General features: G+C 41.8%; 1 protein-coding gene across 1 annotated transcript in view; it reads right to left on the bottom strand.

Moving 5' to 3' along the window:
* Positions 1 to 18,501, bottom strand: part of Ryr3 (ryanodine receptor 3) — a 530,745-nt gene that overhangs the window by 210,677 nt on the left and 301,567 nt on the right. Inside the window, exons 20-25 of the mRNA XM_055599056.1 lie at positions 14,427 to 14,643; positions 10,325 to 10,429; positions 6,014 to 6,117; positions 4,742 to 4,825; positions 2,271 to 2,430; positions 229 to 376 (exon numbers count right to left, since the gene is read on the bottom strand). Coding sequence (XP_055455031.1) covers positions 229 to 376; positions 2,271 to 2,430; positions 4,742 to 4,825; positions 6,014 to 6,117; positions 10,325 to 10,429; positions 14,427 to 14,643 — 818 coding nt within the window. The remainder of the gene's footprint in view (positions 1 to 228; positions 377 to 2,270; positions 2,431 to 4,741; positions 4,826 to 6,013; positions 6,118 to 10,324; positions 10,430 to 14,426; positions 14,644 to 18,501) is intronic.

Below are 18,501 nucleotides of genomic sequence, written 5' to 3'. Positions count from 1 at the left end.
AGGGTTATCTTAAGAGTTAGGGGGAGGAGCAATGGAGGAATATGATGAAAACATATTGCATGCATGTATGAAATTCTCCAAGAACAAAATAACACCTTTAAAGAACGGCACCACTAAAAACCATACCATTTCCAATAGTACAAATTAGACCTACTTAATGGTAACATTTCCCTAGAGAAGGATTTGCTTAGTAAAGTGCTGTGAGAGCGGATGGACACAGCTTCTTACCTAGTTCTTGGTCTGATGGCTCAATGCTATATCCATAACCAACAAACGTCCGCACGGCTTCACGCAGGCTGTCCCTGTTTGATTTCTTGGTACGTTCATCTAGTAATGCATACGGCACCAGACGGGGGTTTCTTTTGTTCTTCAGATCCTATGTGACGCCAAAGGAAAAATGCCAAGGGAACACATTTCAGTTTTATAAGGAGCCCATCCTCCTCACATACTCCTGTCTGCTTGGCTGGTTCATTATTGGATTTTCCCTACGTGGCTTGATATTTAGCAGTGTGCATATTTTCCACTTCCCTTCGGGTTTAAATGAGTATAAAAGGAGAACTCTTACTAATGCTCAAAGCTAGCATTAAAATAGACTTTAATAATGCCAGCTTGCAAATAAAATGAAGTGTCATGAAGTTGGTTAGGCGCCTCCATTCCCAAGGTAAGGCTGATGTGACTGTTCCCTTAAAGAACTTCATGACACCATTTAACTGTCAGCACCCCATCACACCATCTTAAGTCATCAGAGAGACACTAGAGAGAGGGGCAGAGGCAAAGTATGTCCCCCTCATCACAAAAGGGACATTGTGCTGTGGAGTCATCACCTTCAGTTCCTTAGGAGAGACTCTGAAGAGAGCAGTGAAAGATCAAATGCAGGAAAAGTCACTCGAACTAAAACGCATGGTACACTGTTCAAACCTCCTTGTTCCTAGGCCTCCATGTTTTTCATAGCTCTATTCTTGCCTTCCAGATTTCCTGGAAGTAAGTTTGGAAGAGCTCATAGTTTGAAACTGAAATATCCCCCATAGCTTCATGTGTTTGGACATCTGGTCCCTAGTTTGTAGAGTTGTTTTGGGAGCCTGTGGAATTTTTTTTTTTTTTTTTTTTTTTATAAGAGGCTAGGCTGGGCTGGTTCAAGGGAGACACTGAGGGGGTGGGGACTAAGCATTTAACGGTGATGGCTTGCTCCGCATCCTGATCCAGAAAGATGTAAATAAGCGGTGCCACAAGTTATTGCTGCTGTATTTAAGCTGCTGTAGCCACAAACTCCCCATTCCCCACCCCCTTGCTGAACTATACTCTGAAACTATGTGCCACACTACTGCGTCTCTCTTTATTTAAGTTGCTTATGTTGGGTATTTGTCACAGGGATGAAAAAAGTTAATACAGAGGCTGAGGTATGTGGTTACTCACATGAGCTTTCTGAATACTAACCCTAAGTGATAAAAATGAGGAAAATGAGGGAAATATTTTAGGCAAAGATTTGGGTTAAATGGCTTGCAGTGAATCCTGACTCTAAACTCTGCCCAAGTCCTTGCTATGAACCTAGATGTTGTTACTTTATCATCAAGCTAAGAACTTTAGTTGTGGCCAGGGATCCTTAGTTCAGTGGCCTGAAGTGTGTATTATGTGTGCGTGACTCCTGGGCAGGTTGCCTCCCTCTTTTTCTAGGCGATTTCACCCTTGTATTTACCTCAGTGGTTGTTATTTGGGGGCCAGCTCAGAACTACTGCTGGCCCATGATATTGGTTTGTTCTTACATTCCATCCTAGGAATATTACTGGCTCAGCTTATTGATTTCCTCCTTGGAGGGTATCACAAAAACTTAACCCTCTATAGTGAAAACAATATGACAGAGAGTGAGGTAAAGTACGCACAGAGGGCAACGCGTTTTATCAGTGCATCTCTAAGTGAAGGAAAGATACTCTGACTCTGCTTCTCTAAAATGATGCCCATGGTCAATGTCAATGTGACTGTTGCAAATTTCACCTAGTCCACGATTCTATAAATAATATAGAATTATTTATAGAGATTTATAGAATTTATAGAGTTATTTATAGAGAATATATTATATATGTAAAATTTATAATATTATATGTATATATATATTATAATATATATATACATATATTATATATATGTAATATTCTGTGAGGGACAGAGTGCAAGAGCAGTGCCCATATTCCAATCTAACGTGCTCCACAGCAAAGTGACATTTTGATGGATGACCACATTTACTTCTCTTGCATGCTTGACCCAACTTTCCTCACCTGTTGAATGCCATAGGTCCATCCTTGCTTTATTCTGTCCTTTGCCCAAACATTGTGTGCATTTTCTGCAAGTTTATCCACTAAAATTTCTTGAGGTGGTAAAAGCTTCACATCAGATAAGTCCAAAGGGGCTGGCTTATAGCCATTGGACATCATATAGCTACAAGTAAATGCAAAAAGTATACACATTTTGAATAGATACATATGATTTCCATTTCCTAGATTTTACACATTTATTTGGAAATTTCATATACATATAACAAATCTTTATAAGTACCCTATTATCTCCCTCCAATTGCCTCCATGCTCCCTCCAACACACCTCACTTCAAATTTCATGCCTTCTTCTTTTAAATGATGCATTGAGTCCAGCTAGAACTTCCCATACTACATGGGTATGGTGTCATCCACGGAAACATGGGTAACCTACCAGTAGCTACCCCTCAAAGAAAAGTGACTCTCCTTCCCTGGTAGGCAGCCACCAATTTCCAGTAGCTCTTCAGCAGGAGGTAGTGCCCCTGGAACTCATCCTACCTCCTGCTGAAATATGTGACTGGATTGATCTCATGTAGGTCTTCTATGGATAACCACAGCTGCCTCTACAGAGAAGCACAGCTTCTCCGAGTTCATGTGACATTAAGAAGACAGAATTTCACAGCACTTCCTCCCACCCTCTAACTCTTCCTGTACCTTTTTCTGGGGCATTCTCTGAGGTTTGGGTGGGGGTTGATATAGCTAACCCATCTACGGCCGAGCAACTCTCATCACGCTCAGTGCTATAAGCAGTAATTAGTTTTATCTTATTTTATTAAGATCAAACATATATATATATATATTAAAATGCATATATATGTAGGGTTTAGGGATAGGGTTAGGGATATATATGTACATATATATGTGTATGTACATAAAATCTAAGCCAATAAAGGCACAGGCAAAATGTTCCCTCTTTGGCTGATAGATAAAAGAAACTCTACTTCGAGTTCACAAATGAAGCCTCTAATGTACCAATCTTGTAACTAATATATCTCATAGACTTCAAAGAGCAACACCGAAGAAAATAGAGCCAATGCAAATCCATCCTTATACTTAAGAAAAGTATTTATGTGCCCTGAAAATGATGGGCACATTCAGCATGTCACAGTAATCATTATCAGAAACTCATCTCTTCTGCCTAAGAACACAAAATGTTATATCGTATTGGCTAGGACAAAGCTTTGAACTAAAGGCGTTCTTACAAATTAGCATACAGTGGTGACCCACTCTTGCAAAGCCCAACTATTCCTCTTTGGAATTAGAACAAAAAGCCATGACCGATGAAAATTTGTGAGCATAAAGTGACTTTTGCAGTTAGCTCTCCATTTCAGGAGCCATGGCCTTAAATGCCTATAATTTGCAACATGGTGTGCAAACGTGAAAGAGCTTACTATATCAGGTAGATATATGAAGTAAGGGGGAAGGTTAGATACACTGTGAATAGGGCAACTATCCCCAGAGCAGTTAATTATGTCCATGTGGGAATACAGGTCCAGAGATGCCCTAGGGCTTCAGGACTATTGACTACCTAGGCTAGCATAGGAGCTTGAATGTTATATACTCTAAGGGCAATTCTGTATAGAATACTCTTGACAGTATGAGGTAAAGAATCTATTGTACTCCTAGGAGACTGTCCTGTCTCTATTTTCTCAGGACAGCTGCTTCTGGCAGCCTCAACATGCCTCAGTATGTACTGTCCCTGGAAACCTCAGCTAGGAATGCGCCTCTCCAGATGCCATCTCTTAGATATGATTTCCTTGACACCAGGAGCTGTGTGTGAGAATGACTCATCAGCTTGGGGGTTTAAGAAGGGTGGGGATGGCGAGCATCTGGTTAAGGCTGGCACGGCTTTGGCTCCAGTCATGACACTTGTGTTTTACTGTGTGTGTCCCCAGAGCTGGCACCGAGGAGCAAGAGAACAAAACAGTGAATGAGCCAGCAGATGTAGCAGCAGGCAATTACCTGAATGTGTGAATTTGCCTGAATGTAGAGGTAGGAGAGGCAGTAGGACATACAGATATGGAGAGGCAAATGGAATCTTGGTATAGATTCCCGTTTCCATGAAGGGTTGATGTGTTAGCCCAGTGCCAGAAGGAGTGGAATGAAGATCTGCAAGTGGCTAGGAACCATTTCCAATCTCTTTTGCCAACTGCTCTTCCTACCCACCAGAGAGAGCACACTTATTGAGGTCTGTATACCTCCTAGCTCAAAATTAAGCAGAGTGGTGTTAGATCTGAGAAGAAGGGGCAAAAGAGAGAGAGCTTTGAAATGCTTCTTTTGCAGTAAGCCTCTCCTGAGGGTTCCAGTGTCATCCAATTAACCAGGGGAACATTCTAAGATGCTACAAAGTGTATGGTCTGTTATTTGCCTTTGTACAAGAGCCGCCAACCATCCCAGCTTTCACACTCAGCTTGAGACATTAGAGAATTCACTTACTTTTTGGGCAGTTTGACTTTCTTTAGCTCCTCTTCTGCAGCCGGGTTAATATGGGTGATGTGGCACCCCAGGGCCAGCAAGGTTCTGTGATGTAACACAAGGAAGACACTGGTGTCAGCTGAAAGATGAAAGGTAATAAGTGCCCTAACCTATGTCTGAGCTGGTTGGGAGGACTAAAGCCATTCATTTAGATCAGAGGTTGTCCAACGTTTTCTCTAAAGAGGCAGACAGCAAGGCTTTGTATACCATATATCTCGGTCCCAGCCACCCAACTCTGCCATTATGGAGTAAAAGCAGCAACCAATAATATATGTGAATCAACGAGCCTGGTTTTGCTGCAAGAAAAATATATTTATAGAAACAGGTAGCTGGTTGGTTTGTCCCATGAGCCACAATGTGCCAGCTTCTGATTTAGACCATTGCAGGCATAAGGACGTGAAAGAGGAGATTGTTAACTGCCCTGCGTGGAGACATTTTCTAGTTTATAAATTCATTTTGAATTATAGCAAGGACTTTATTTCATGGACTAGACAGGATTCTAACATAAAATCTTTTGGTTGGCAAATACTTGCTGGGTGGTGTTTATATCCTGATGAGCTATACTTGATGTACTAAGATGCATACAACTTTTTTTTTTCAAAAAGCATAGTGTAATTAAAGACAGCCTATATGTGAGCCTATGAGACAGAGTAGTTTATATCTTTGTTATGTCAACAAGACAATATCAGACTGTTCTGTACTGACAGAGACCAGGGAGATACAAAGAAACAACAGATAACAGACACAAAAGGAATTAAAAATGGATGGTGCTGATGTAGATTAGGACATCTGGGTTTTTTGTAGGATCATTAATGGGATTCTGGCACAACTGAAAGTTGATTAAAAAAAACTTGGGGTTTTAGTAATCAAACCATATCTTTATTTGCTGTCAACACTATCTTTTTTTAAAAATATACTTGATTTAACACTAATGACTAGTGACATTTGGTCCTCTTATTCTATTTCTTTCCTTTGTCCTCCTGCCTCTTGAATTTCTTTTTCTTGCTTCTAGAAAACGGCAAATGGCAAATGGTCTCTGGAGAAATATATTTGCTAAATAATGATGTGGGTCAGCTCCTCACCATGTTAAATTCTGTGACGTGAGGAATTGCTACTGCCTGTGATTTATCAATGTGTTTTGTTTACAGACAAGAGGGATACACCTTTGCAGTTCAGTTACAATGTATCAAATCATCTACCCACTGTCTGGCCCACATTCAATTAAACACTCACTTCAAGGTTTCAGTTGACATTTGCAGGTTATAATTCTTCTCAGTTTCAGGGAGCTTTGAGAACTCCACGAGACAGGGGTGTTGTCTTTTGTTGTCATCCCGTATCTAGGTGACAATGTAAGAAATAAGAATATGTGAGTTTTGACAGCTGGCACTACCTTGGGAAAAAAAAACAAAACAAAACAAAACAGAAATGAACATCCTCCGAGAGCCCAGGCAATCCATATCAGGCAGGACAAAGACAGCAACTTGCTGATAGGTGAACACATTTTATTCTCTTAGGAGCTGGTACACGTGGTTCCTGAGCTGTCAGTGGCCTGAACTCTGTGGATTTATTTCTTGACAGTTATCTACATGTAGAACATGATTTTCCATAGAAGGAGTTTCATTAGCAGTAGCCATGATTTTGTTAAAAATTCATGTCACCATAATGTTACGGGAGGACGGCACACTTCCGACCACAAAGGGCTATAAATACGGACCACAGCTGTAATCTCAAAAGTTTTCATAGCCGTGTTAGAAAAACAAAAGAATTAGATCAAATTAATTTTAACAACACTTTTATTTCGCTCCATAATGTAATACATTGTTCTTTTTAATGAGGATAAGAATAAAATAATGTAAAACAAGTCTTAAAAATCCAGTGTGACGCTGTGGTGGTAGCACATGCCTTTAATCTCAGTACTTGGGAGGGAGAGGTAAGTGGATCTCTGAGTTCAAGACCAGCCTGGTCTATAGAAGAAGTCTCAGGGCAGCTAGAGCTATTTCAAATAAACAACAATAAAAGAAGAAGAAGGACAAAAGAAAAAAAAAAACCCAACGCAAAACATAAAAACCCCAAACCAAAAAAAAGCATGAGTTATACATCCAGTACACAACACATCCCAATCCTGACTAGCCAATTTTCTATTGTTCAGGAGCCTTATGTGGCTCTTGCACTGAACAGCATGTTTCCAATCACCAACTCACTCCTTCATTCATTTAGTCATTGAATAAATGCTTGAGTGTAATAATCTAGATTTTAGGAGCATAAAAACAAGGGCAGATCGCTCCATCCTGACGAAGTCAACAGGACAATGAATTAGGAAGTAGTGATGAGATATTTGTAAGAACGAATGCAACTTAAAATTACAGTTGTCTCGAGTTCTCTGAAGGGGAGACATCAAGAGCACACCGCAGAGCAGTGATCACTCATAAGGACACTGTTTTGTGGCAGCTAGGGACATACAAATGTGTTAGAGTACAGTGGCCTTTTCAGTAACTAACGGGAACATGCATCAGTGGGTCACAGGAAGCTCTAAAACTCACCAATCCTTCTGCCCCCAGAAGTGACCTTATACAAGTCACAGAGCAATGTTAATTTACAATCTCTCTGAAAAATGCTTCCCAGTGCAAGGTACTCCCTAACCCACTCCGGTCCCCATTAATCTTAGTGATACAACGGAAAGCCACATTAAACAACTTCTGATTCAAAATGATGAATCATCCCGCTACTACCACCTACTCAGAGAAGACTGCTTTTCCTGAAGGGAAGAAGGAGAAATGTGAGAGGCGTGGAGGTATGGCTACATCTACAGTCCTCCATTTAAAAGAAACCAGAGTGTAAATGGACCACAGTTTCTTTATCCATTCTTCAGTAGAGGGACATCTGGATTGTTTCCAGTTTCTGGCTGTTATGAATAAAGCTGCTACAAACATGGAATGCTACAATGGAATACTACTCAGCCATTGAAAACAAGGAGATTACTATTGCTCTGTAGTACAACTTGAGATCGGGGATGGAGATACCTCCAGATGATCTGTTGTTGTACAGGATTGTTTTGGAGATTCTGGTTTTTTTGTTTCTCCATATGAAGCTGAGAATCTTTTTTTCAAGGTCTGTAAAGAATTGAGTTGGTATTTTGATGGGAATTGCATTGAATCTGTAGATTGCTTTTGGCAGGATGGCCATTTTCACAATGTTAATCCTACCAATCCATGAGCACAGAGATCTTTCCATCTTCTGATATCTTCTTCAATTTCTTTCTTCAGAGACTTGAAGTTTTTTTTAACAGGTCTTTCACTTGCTTGGTTAGTGTCACCCCAAGGTACTTTATGTTATTAGTGGCTATTGTGAAGGGTGTTGTTTCCCTAATTTCTTTCTCGGCCCTTTTGTCTTTGGTATACAGGAGGGCTTCTGATTTTTTTGAGTTGATTTTGTATCCTGCCACTTTGCTGAAGGTGTTTATCAGCTGGAGGAGTTCTCTGGTTGAATTTTTGGGGTCGCTCATGTATACTATCATATCATCTGCAAATAGTGACACTTTGACCTCTTCCTTTCTGATTTGTATCCCCTTGATCTCCTTTAGTTGTCTTATTGTTCTGGCTAGGACTTCAAGTACTATGTTGAAGAGGTATGGAGAGAGTGGGAAGCCTTGTCTTGTCCCTGATTTCAGTGGGATTGATTTAAGTTTCTCTCCATTGAGTTTGATGTTGGCTATAGGCTTGCTGTATATTGCCTTTACTATGTTTAGATATGTGCCTTGTATCCCTAATCTCTCCAAGACTTTAAACATGAATGGGTGTTGGACTTTGTCAAATGCTTTTTCAGCATCTAAGGAGATGATCATGTGGTTTTTCTCCTTCAGTTTGTTTATGTGGTGGATTACATTGATGGATTTCCGTATGTTGAACCACCCTTGCATGCCTGGGATGAAGCCTACTTGGTCATGGTGGATGATATCTTTGATGTGTTCTTGATTCGGTTTGCAAGTATTTTATTGAGTATTTTTGTGTCAATGTTCATAAGAGAGATATGTCTGAAGTTTTCTTTTTTTGTTGGGTCTTTGTGTGGTTTAGGTATCAGGGTGACTGTTGCTTCATAGAATGAATTTGGTAATGTACCTTCTGTTTCTATTTTGTGGAATAGTTTGAGGAGAATTGGTGTGAGCACTTCTTTGAAGGTCTGGTAGAATTCTGCGCTGAAACCATCTGGCCCAGGGCTTTTTTTGGAGGGGAGACTGTGAATGACTGCTTCAATTTCCTTGGGGGATATAGGACTTGACCAAACCTTCGGCAGAGTACAGGGAATCATATGAAAGAAGGGGAGTTAGTATGATGGGGAAAGGATAGGAGCTTCACAAGGACAAATATATCTTGGCACAGGGTCTTTTCTGAGACTGACATTCAACCAAGGACCATGTATGGATATAACCTAGAACCTCTGATCAGATGTAGCCTGTGGTAGCTCAGTAACCAATTGGTTTCCCATAGTGAGGGGAACAAGGACTATTTTTAACAGGAACTCAATGACTGGCTCTTTGACCTCCCCACCCCACAAGGGAGGAGCAGTCCTGTTAGGCTACAGAGGAGGGCTTCGCAGCCAGTCCTGAAGATACCTGACAAAATAGGATCGGATGAATGGGGAGGAGGTCCCCCCCATCAGCGGACTTGGCAAGGGGCACGATGGAGATGAGGGAGGGAGGGTGGGATTGGGAGGGAATGAGGGAGCAGGACACGGCTGGGATACAGAGTTAATAAAATGTAACTGATAATAAAAAAATAATAATAAAATTACATTTTATAAAACATTAAAAAAAAAAAGAAAACAAGGAGATTTCGAAATTTGCAGGCAAATGGAGGGAACTAGAAAAAATCATTCTGAGTGAGGTATCCCAGACTCAGAAACACACACATGGTATATACTCACTTATAAGATTTTAGTCATATAATTCAGGATAGACATACTACAATGCACAATCCAAGAAGATAAGTCTGATAGGCATATTAGGCTTCACGTAGGCCCACTAGTTAGGGTAGTGGGGAATATCTTTGACAGAGACTATGTTGCTTGCTTTCTGACCACTTCCCCCTGATGGGACTTCTCTACTTCTCTATGGCCACAGGGGAGGAAGACAAACTCAGTCCTCATAAGAATAGATGAGCTGGTGTGTCTGGGCAGGGGGCTCTCCTTTTCCGAGGAAGAGAAGAGAGGGGATGCAGGACAGAGGGTGGGACTGGGAGGACAGGAAGGAGGGGCCTGTGACTGAGATATTAAATGAATTAACTAAAAAAAAAAAAGGAAAAAAGAAAACAAAACCAGAGTTAAGATGTAAGATGGGTGATTGGTTTCCTGTATGCCTGGGAGGAGATGGTCTCTTCAGTGCTGGCTACAGACAAACTGAAGAACGGGCTGCTACTGACCACTGCAAAGGTTAGACAGGTTGGAGGAAGAGGGCATTTGGGTTCACCCATTCCCATTCTCAACCAAATGTTCAAGGAACCCTCCTCCCAATATGACAATCCTCCTGGGGCTGGCCATAGAAGCACGTACTTTGCCGTAAGTCCAGCCGAGTTCTATTTTATTCATTCCCCAAAGCTCATGGATATTTTCAGCCAGTCTGTCTCGGATCTTCTCTAGGTGAAGTGGCAGAACAACCTGAAGGAGAAGGAGCAAGAGAAAAGCCAGAGCTACAAGAATGAACTGGATGAAGTCTACACTGCTCCAGCCGACTCCACTACAAATGAGGAGGGCTGCACTGCCTAGAACTCAGCACTTAGCTCTCGAGTGACTCCAAATGACTACAGCTCTACAGTTCTGTGCCCCACAGCACCTCACCCTTATCAGAGCTCTCCAACACACAAGCTTGAATTTGATCTTCTCCCCACCCCAGAGTACAAGGAGAAAATCAACTCAAGAAAGCTGTTTTCTGATCTCTACGTGTTCCCTGTATCACAGAGGTGAACACACACATACATGCGCGCGCGCACACACACACACACACACACACTTTTTCTCTGTCTCTCTTTTTCACATATACACTGACAGAAACATACACACACATACTCACACACACATACCTCTCTCACACACACACATAACACATACTACACACACATCCTCACACACACTCATACATACACAGGCATATTCACACACTCACACACACAACACACATACTCTCTCTCTTTCTCTCACATACACATTTGATACCATTTAAGCACTTATCATTTAATACACTCACTCCCTTGTGGAAGCCTTTTCTGAAAAGCTGGTCCCTCCAAGGAGTTTCTCTGCTTTCCTGGTACTTTCTCCCCATAGGGGCCACAAACTGAGGGCCCACCTTGTTTTCTCCTATTTTCTTTAATTTGTTGTTATTGTTATTTTTATGTTGATGGCTCAACAGTCCCTAAAACAATGAGAGCTCCAAATAAAACACAGATTCTAACTTCCTTTGGCTAACATTGAACCCAAACATGCTTGCCAGCTCTTAACAGGAGCTAGGACCCAGGGGCTGGGGAAGTAACCAGGAAGGAATCTAGCTGGGATAAGCATTAAATGTTTTAGTTAATAATTCTTAACCTACAAAGTATTTCTTAATATTCCCCAGGGAGGACTCCAAGTATCCTATATTTAAGTTCTCCTTTGTGAATAATTTTACAGAATGATAGAGTCTAAAAAAAAAATTACAAGGTATTCATGGTAACGAACCGCATCTCTTCAAAGAGTTCATAGTAATAAATTACATCTCTTCAAAGAGTTTTTTCCTATTGGCTAGGAGCATTGCCTTTCTTACAGAGCCCTTAAAACTCAGGTTTGAATCTAGACATCAAAGCTCTCAGGGCTTGCATCTCTTTCATATCCAAATCTTCAACTCGTCATTATTTTAGTTATTTTTCTGGTTGCTGTGATAAAATACACTGACAAAAAGCAACGTAAGGGGGGGGGGCGTGGGTTTATTTTGACTCATAGTTACAGTCCATCGTGGCAGGCAAGGGTTCCATCCATCACTGTAAACTAAGTGAAGCTGACGAGAGCTTGAGGGGGTGGCTGGTCCCATGGCAGCCACAGACAGGAAGGAGAGGCAGGCGAATTGTTATGCTCAGCTGGCTTCCTCCTTTGTGCAGCCTAGGCAATGGGACTACCCTCTTTGGGATGGTTCTTCCCACCTGAACCTATTCAAGATAATCCACCGCAGGCATGGGCAGAGGCTAGCCTAAAATAGAAAATCCCTCGTGGGTGTGCCGGGAAACGTGTCTTCTAGGTGGTACCTGGCACTGCCAACACTGTCACATGCATGTTTAGGGAACTCTTCTTACTTCTGGGTCAAGTACTCTCCTCCCACGTCAACACTTCCCTCATTTGTTTGAACTCTATTTTACCCAGTCTCTTCTAGGACATCAGGGGCAGAGGCAATCCTGCTCACTCTCCTCTGTTACTGCACTGGCACTAACAACTCTGTGCTCAGCGAAAGGTCCTTCTGGTTTTGTCCCTAAAGCTTCCCAGCTGTAAAGAGTTCAGGATATCATCTTATGTCACTGGAGAATAAGGGAAGATGAATATATCTGAGAAATATCTACTGTAGAAAGTGTTCTGTTCCCCTATCTTCCTAAATGGAGATCTTTCTCAAAGAATTCAACCATTTCTTTCCTGGGGACACTGACCACTGCCATCAGAGACATGTCAGCCCCATACCCAGACAAACACTGTCAAAAAGCAACCACATCTTTCATGTTCTAAGGACCTGTTTATTGTTCCTTTGAGGAGTATATATATATTTTTTCCTTCCCCTTATTCCCTTCCACACTCCTTTGTTGGAGAGCCCATATTCTCTAACGTCTACCCCGAGCTGCCATTCTTTTTCAACTCTTCCCTAATTAAAATATGCTTTTTTTTCTCTCTTGCTAAACTTTTAGCCCAAGTTTAATTTGTACATCCCCAGTTACAGAACTGAGAGTCATGTTTTTCTTCTATCGTTTCTAGAACACACAGAAACCAGACTCTGATTCCCAGGATCTCTTGTTACCCGCAAGCTCCTCAGTTTCCTACCGAAGCTCTCCTCTACATCCCAGAGCTTGAATTATGTATTGAAATGGGCAGGGGAATGCAGAGTTCTCCAATTTATTGGATATTAAAATTATTGGCTACAGGAGGGGAGAAGCAGATTCATGATCCACGCATAAGTTGGGTACAATGGCTACAATTCCAGAGCTTGCAAAGCTGAGGCAGGAGGCTGCTAAGAGTTCAAGGCCATCCATGGATACATACAAGACCAGCCAGAGCACCTGAATGTAATAAGGTCATATGAATGCTATGGAAATGCAAACTAGAGATATTCTACATGTGAAAAGACCTGTTATTCACATATACTGTCAACGCTAAGTGCTTTAGAGGCCAGATCCTTTTTTAAAAAATTAATTTCTATAGCAGTGGTTCTCCTGTGGGTCACAACTCCTCTGGGGATTGAAAAAACCTTTCACAGAGGCCACATACCAGATATCCTGCATATCAGAACTTCCATTATGATTCATAACAGTAGCAAAATTACAGTTACGAAGCAGCAACAAATACAGTCTTAAGGTTGGGGGTCACCACAATATGAGAGACTGTATCAAAGGGCCACAGCATGAGGAAGTTTGAGAACCACTGTACTAGAGCACATAGAAAAGTGGTTTAAACAGCACACCAGTGGGCTTACAGAGATGGATTAGCTGGCAAAGCCAACACAAAGGCCTGAAATTGATTCCCAAATCCATTTAAAAGTGCTAGGGTTCCACATTCTTGTAAGCCCAGCACTGGTGAGGATCCACGGGATTCCTTGTTTAGCCAGTCTAACTGAATGGCTGAGCTTCAGGCCAGCAAGGGATCCTGACTCCAAGGAGGTGGAAGCCTTTCATAAGGATTACACTCCTCTGGCCTCCATCCACACACAGGTGGACATGCATGCACACACGCACGCACACACATACACACACACACACAAGTCTGCACACACATGCAGTTCTCTTTCTCTCTCACACACATACACACTCACCACCCCCAAGTATATCTGCACATTCATAGACATGCACAAGCACATACACACGTTGAAAAAAATGGCGCTGGTGTGTAAAAACTGCTGAAAGCTTCTGCAGTTTCCTTATCATACCAGACGAATGTGCCTCCGCCAAAAATACAGATGCTGGGAAAAGGAACCCACTTGCCAAGCACTCCCATGCAGTCCACACTCTCTGTTTCATTTTCAACTTGCCACCTCCATGCTCTTCCTTCTCCCAACTGTCCATCCATGTGAGACTTGACCTTACTTTTTGCTTCTAAGCTCAACCTTTATTCATCCCATTGTTGTTACATCAACCCCTCCCATGCTGTTATGTCCCTGTCCCGCAGTCCTCTCCATTTAAGCTGTGGAAAGGTCCAGATTGAATTCCGTCTGTTCTCAGACTGTTGGGAACATCCCGTCCTAAAGGACATGCATCCTGTTCATTCTGCATTTATTACATTTGACCTTTAAAAGAATAACTTATTTGCTTCTTATATATTCAACTTGGCTATGAGTTCTCAGAGAATACTGGATATATTCTGCATCCCTCGAAAGTACAGTGCTTCGTGTGGAGATGCTCATTGAGATTGCCTGTCATATGCAATTTAGACTTACCTGACTGGTGTCTATGGGGCATGGGATGAAGGAGGCTTGCGAGAGGAACTGAGTGGTACCCAACAGATCCCTAACACCATCAGCATCACGCTTATATTCTTTGACAGGCTCCAATCTCATCTTCTCCTTTGGAAGTAAGGCTTCATAGCAAGGGGCATAGCCAGAGGGAGGCAGGAACTTAAATTCTCCATGCCGACCACCCATCAGAAAGCGTACTCTGTCATTTCAAGACAGCAGAAATGAGAGGTCAAAAAGTATACTGCCTCAACTAAATGAATATTAAAGGTTATAGCCATACTCAAAACCATGCTGTTGGGAACTCATCAAACTCAGATTCAGCATAGCAAATATCTTCATGCATAGAGACAACAGCATAGAGAACTGAGTGTCCAGGAACCATCCTCAAGGGAACTTCAATGACATGTTCTTAGGAGTTTTATTACACAAAAGACACTTGGTGTTTATCCTTAGTGCAGTGGGTAATTAGAAAAGACATAACTACAATATTGAGAACATAGCAAGATACTTCTCCATAAAAATCATATTGAAACATCACCATGGAAACATGTATTTTTTACTTGGCATAAATTACCCACATGCTAGTTTAAAAATATAATAAAACTATATAAATAAAATAGTAAATGCTGCATGTTCAGGCAAAAAAAATGTAATACTAGAGTTTTCAACACAGGAAAGTCTATAGTTCTCAGAGCAGCCATATGAAGACAATGGTAGGTAGTGGTTTCAGGAGAGTGAAAGGGCAAACAGGTGCTCCCCATGATGCCTTCCTAAGGGGCACCGCCTCTCTGTAGGCATTCTGGCCTGACACTATGGTCCATCCAATTTCTAAATCAAAACCTTGATCCTCTCCCTCTATTCTCTTCCACGCACACACTTGACCTAATAGCAATTTATAACAGTACCTGTTCTAAATCCAAAATGAGCTTCTGGACGCTGGTACCACCTTGGTCCAACCCATTCTCATCTCCCATAGAAGGAGAAAGGACTCTTTCGGGTTCACAGCAATGATAGGCAGACATTAATTACTAACACACAAGTATTCAATATTTTTTACTTAGAACTCTGTATGAATTTCAGTTTTCTACATATAAAGGTCATGTTATGGTGAATATCAAAGTTTTTCTGACAAGGAGAAAGGATTAAGACACCACCAGACAGTGGCACTTCATATGACCCTAGTCTAGAGACTACAAATGTAGCGTTCACAAGTCAACTTCAATTATGTAAAACAGAGGAAATAGACCACAGTTTTAAGTAAGTAAAACATGGTAAGATATATAGCCCTTGGACGCTCAATGATAATCTCACAGGAAAAATCAATATAAAGATAGTGCTGGCATTTAACAGCCTAACACTCCTTTCCTCTTTCTTGAAAAACAATGGCTGAGCCTACACAACTCACAGCTGACTTTGCACTGGGGATTCGGTGATGAACAACATATCCACTGCTTCTAGTGTTACAAAGCAGGTTTTCTAACAGATGAGTAGGCTTAATCATCTGATGGACTAAAGCAGGGAGATGTGCAATTACTCAGAGAAGGAGGAGGCTTCTAGAGATGGCATCAAGAAAGGCCTCTCTGTGGAGACTCCAGTGGGCTGGAGAGGTGGAGGAAGAGGGTCTCAATAGATGGACACATGAGAAGGCCCCACAGTAGGAAAGCAGGTAGTTGCTATAGGTGATGCCTCTATTGCCTCAAGGAAGGGGAGAAGAAATGTGAGATGGGGGTGCATAAGGCAGTTTGTACGCCCTGGCGAGGTGTTTGGCTTCATTCTAAGTGGGAAACTGATCATGGGCTTAAGTGAGGAAACACAATATTCTTCTGGCACTCCTACATGGAGAGGTCTGAGGACCAATTAGCAAGTTCTTGAAACAGCCATGGGGAAAGAGGATAGGTTGGACCAAAGCGATGTAAACAGCCAGTTGCCAGTTTTGTTTTGGCATTAGGACTGGTAGGAATTGCTGGCGTGTCAGACGGATGTGTGGAAGGGGTTGATATGCGTAGGGGAAGGCTATGATTAAGCAAAACTCTCACAGTAGGGCACCCTGCGCTAGGCATTACTTCCTTTAACTGGAGCATTCTGGGAGAGGAGCCATGTAAGAAAGTCTTCATGTTGGCTGCATAATTGCCATTGTGGAAATATCCCAATTACGAATCTGAAAAATAAAAATCCCTCCGAGCGAGAAATGTTAAGATTTTTCACTTCCCAATAAGAACACATTATTAAAATGGCCTTTCATAAAAGGCTGCTTTAAAATTAATTATAGAAATCACACAAAGCCTCCCACTTCCCTAATGTTAAAGCACTAAACAACAATGGTGTAGAATTAGAATTACAGTTGTCCTCCCTGAGAGGGTGCCTACATGAAGTGTTACACAGCAGGGCATGATTTATGTGTGTTAAGAATATGAGCAATGGCGTTAAAAACAAGACTGTTTTAATTATGCTGTAGTGTTGCTAATTTAGTGAACTTTCTGGAAATAATGACTAAATCACAAAATTCTTTGTGGAGAATTTCTAAGTTCGGTTGAGTCTAACGGATTGTGTTATTGGCATGCTGAAAGTATAGGATGGGATGGAAGACCATCTGTCTGAGTGGAGAAATAGTAAGTAAGGGAAGTTACTGGTCCCTCACCCCTCACCAAGGACCCATCCTATAAGACGTTCACAAGGCTGAGAGCTCAGGAAGCAAGAGTGTTGGTGTGTGCTACTCCATGGATTATAGGAACACATCGATGGTCGCTTCTGTGGATTTCTAGCTTCTAGATTTAATTATTCATAAGCACCCTTGCAGTTAAGTTGAGTTAGGAAATTTCTCTTGTGTTTTAAAATACGCTGGATAGATAACAAATCCAGACTGTTCAGCTTCTGTGTAGCATTTAAAGAGAACAGTGCATTCTGGCTTTATGCCCCATTATTAAAACGAGAGTGATAATTTGGCTATAAATTGTATGTCCTGTAATGGCCATAGGAATTGTAAAGTGGAAAATTAAGCCAGGCGGAAAGGAATGCTTCTTGCTTACTGGGGCGCTTATCTTCAGACATCACATGTTATGTATGCTTCACTGGGCAGAGACAAGGGTATATACTGCTTCTGAACTCTTGCTGGACCAGAGCCTCTGCACCTCAGCAGATGGGGCTGACAGGCACAGGCCCCAGGCTGCCCTCCAGCTGTCGGTCCTTCTCTCGCTGCCCAGGAAGAAGCTGACAGAGGCTGTGGGAAGGGAGCCAACAAACAGCCACCAGTACTGGAGGACGGGACTGAACTGTCTCTGTGCCAGTGCACCCTGATTGAGGTGAGGTCAAAGGAAATGGCTAGTAATACCATGCTAAGTTTGAATGTAACAATTAGAAGGAAATAAAATGCTCCAAACTTACTATAACTATCGAATCTTTATTTATTGTTTTGGTACTAGAGGACCCATTGAACCCATAACCTTGCACATGCTGGGCAAGCCCTCTTCCTCTGAGTTATACACCTAGGTTGAAGAACAATATTGGTTGATGTGGGTTCTCTAAATTTTGGCACAAGTCCAAAGGCCGACCTATGAGTCCGTAATTCTGATGCCCACTATCTCTACACTCTAGAGAGAAATGATGAACCAGTCCCACAGATTACAGTAAAACAAGGATGAAGAAAGTTCTATCAGCCGCAGATTACGTCCATATCTAGGCTGAAGAGGGAAATGACCTATGTAGAGAGAACTGTGGAAGTTCCAAGGCTTGGTTCACCCATCTGAAGCTACCTGGTGGAAATGTCTCATAAAACAGGTCAACATTCCTTGTAATTCCTTGGGTAACAGAGCAGAGCAAATAAGAAATGCCTGTGTAAACTGGGCATGGTGGTGCATGCCTTTAATCCCAGCAGTTGGGGAGGCAGAGGCAGTGGAGCTCTGTGAATTTGAGGCCAGCCTGGTCTATAAAGTGAGTCCAGGACAGCCAGGGCTAAACAGAGAAACCCTGTCTTTAAAAAACCAAAACCAAGTACCAAAAAAACAAGAAAGAAAGAAAGAAAGAAAGAAAGAAAGAAAGAAAGAAAGAAAGAAAGAAAGAA

The sequence above is a fragment of the Psammomys obesus genome, unplaced genomic scaffold (assembly GCF_907164565.1).
Source record: "Psammomys obesus unplaced genomic scaffold, mPsaObe1.curated_primary_1811, whole genome shotgun sequence".
Lineage (NCBI taxonomy): Eukaryota > Metazoa > Chordata > Mammalia > Rodentia > Muridae > Psammomys > Psammomys obesus.
This window is presented reverse-complemented; position numbering and strand designations above follow the sequence as displayed.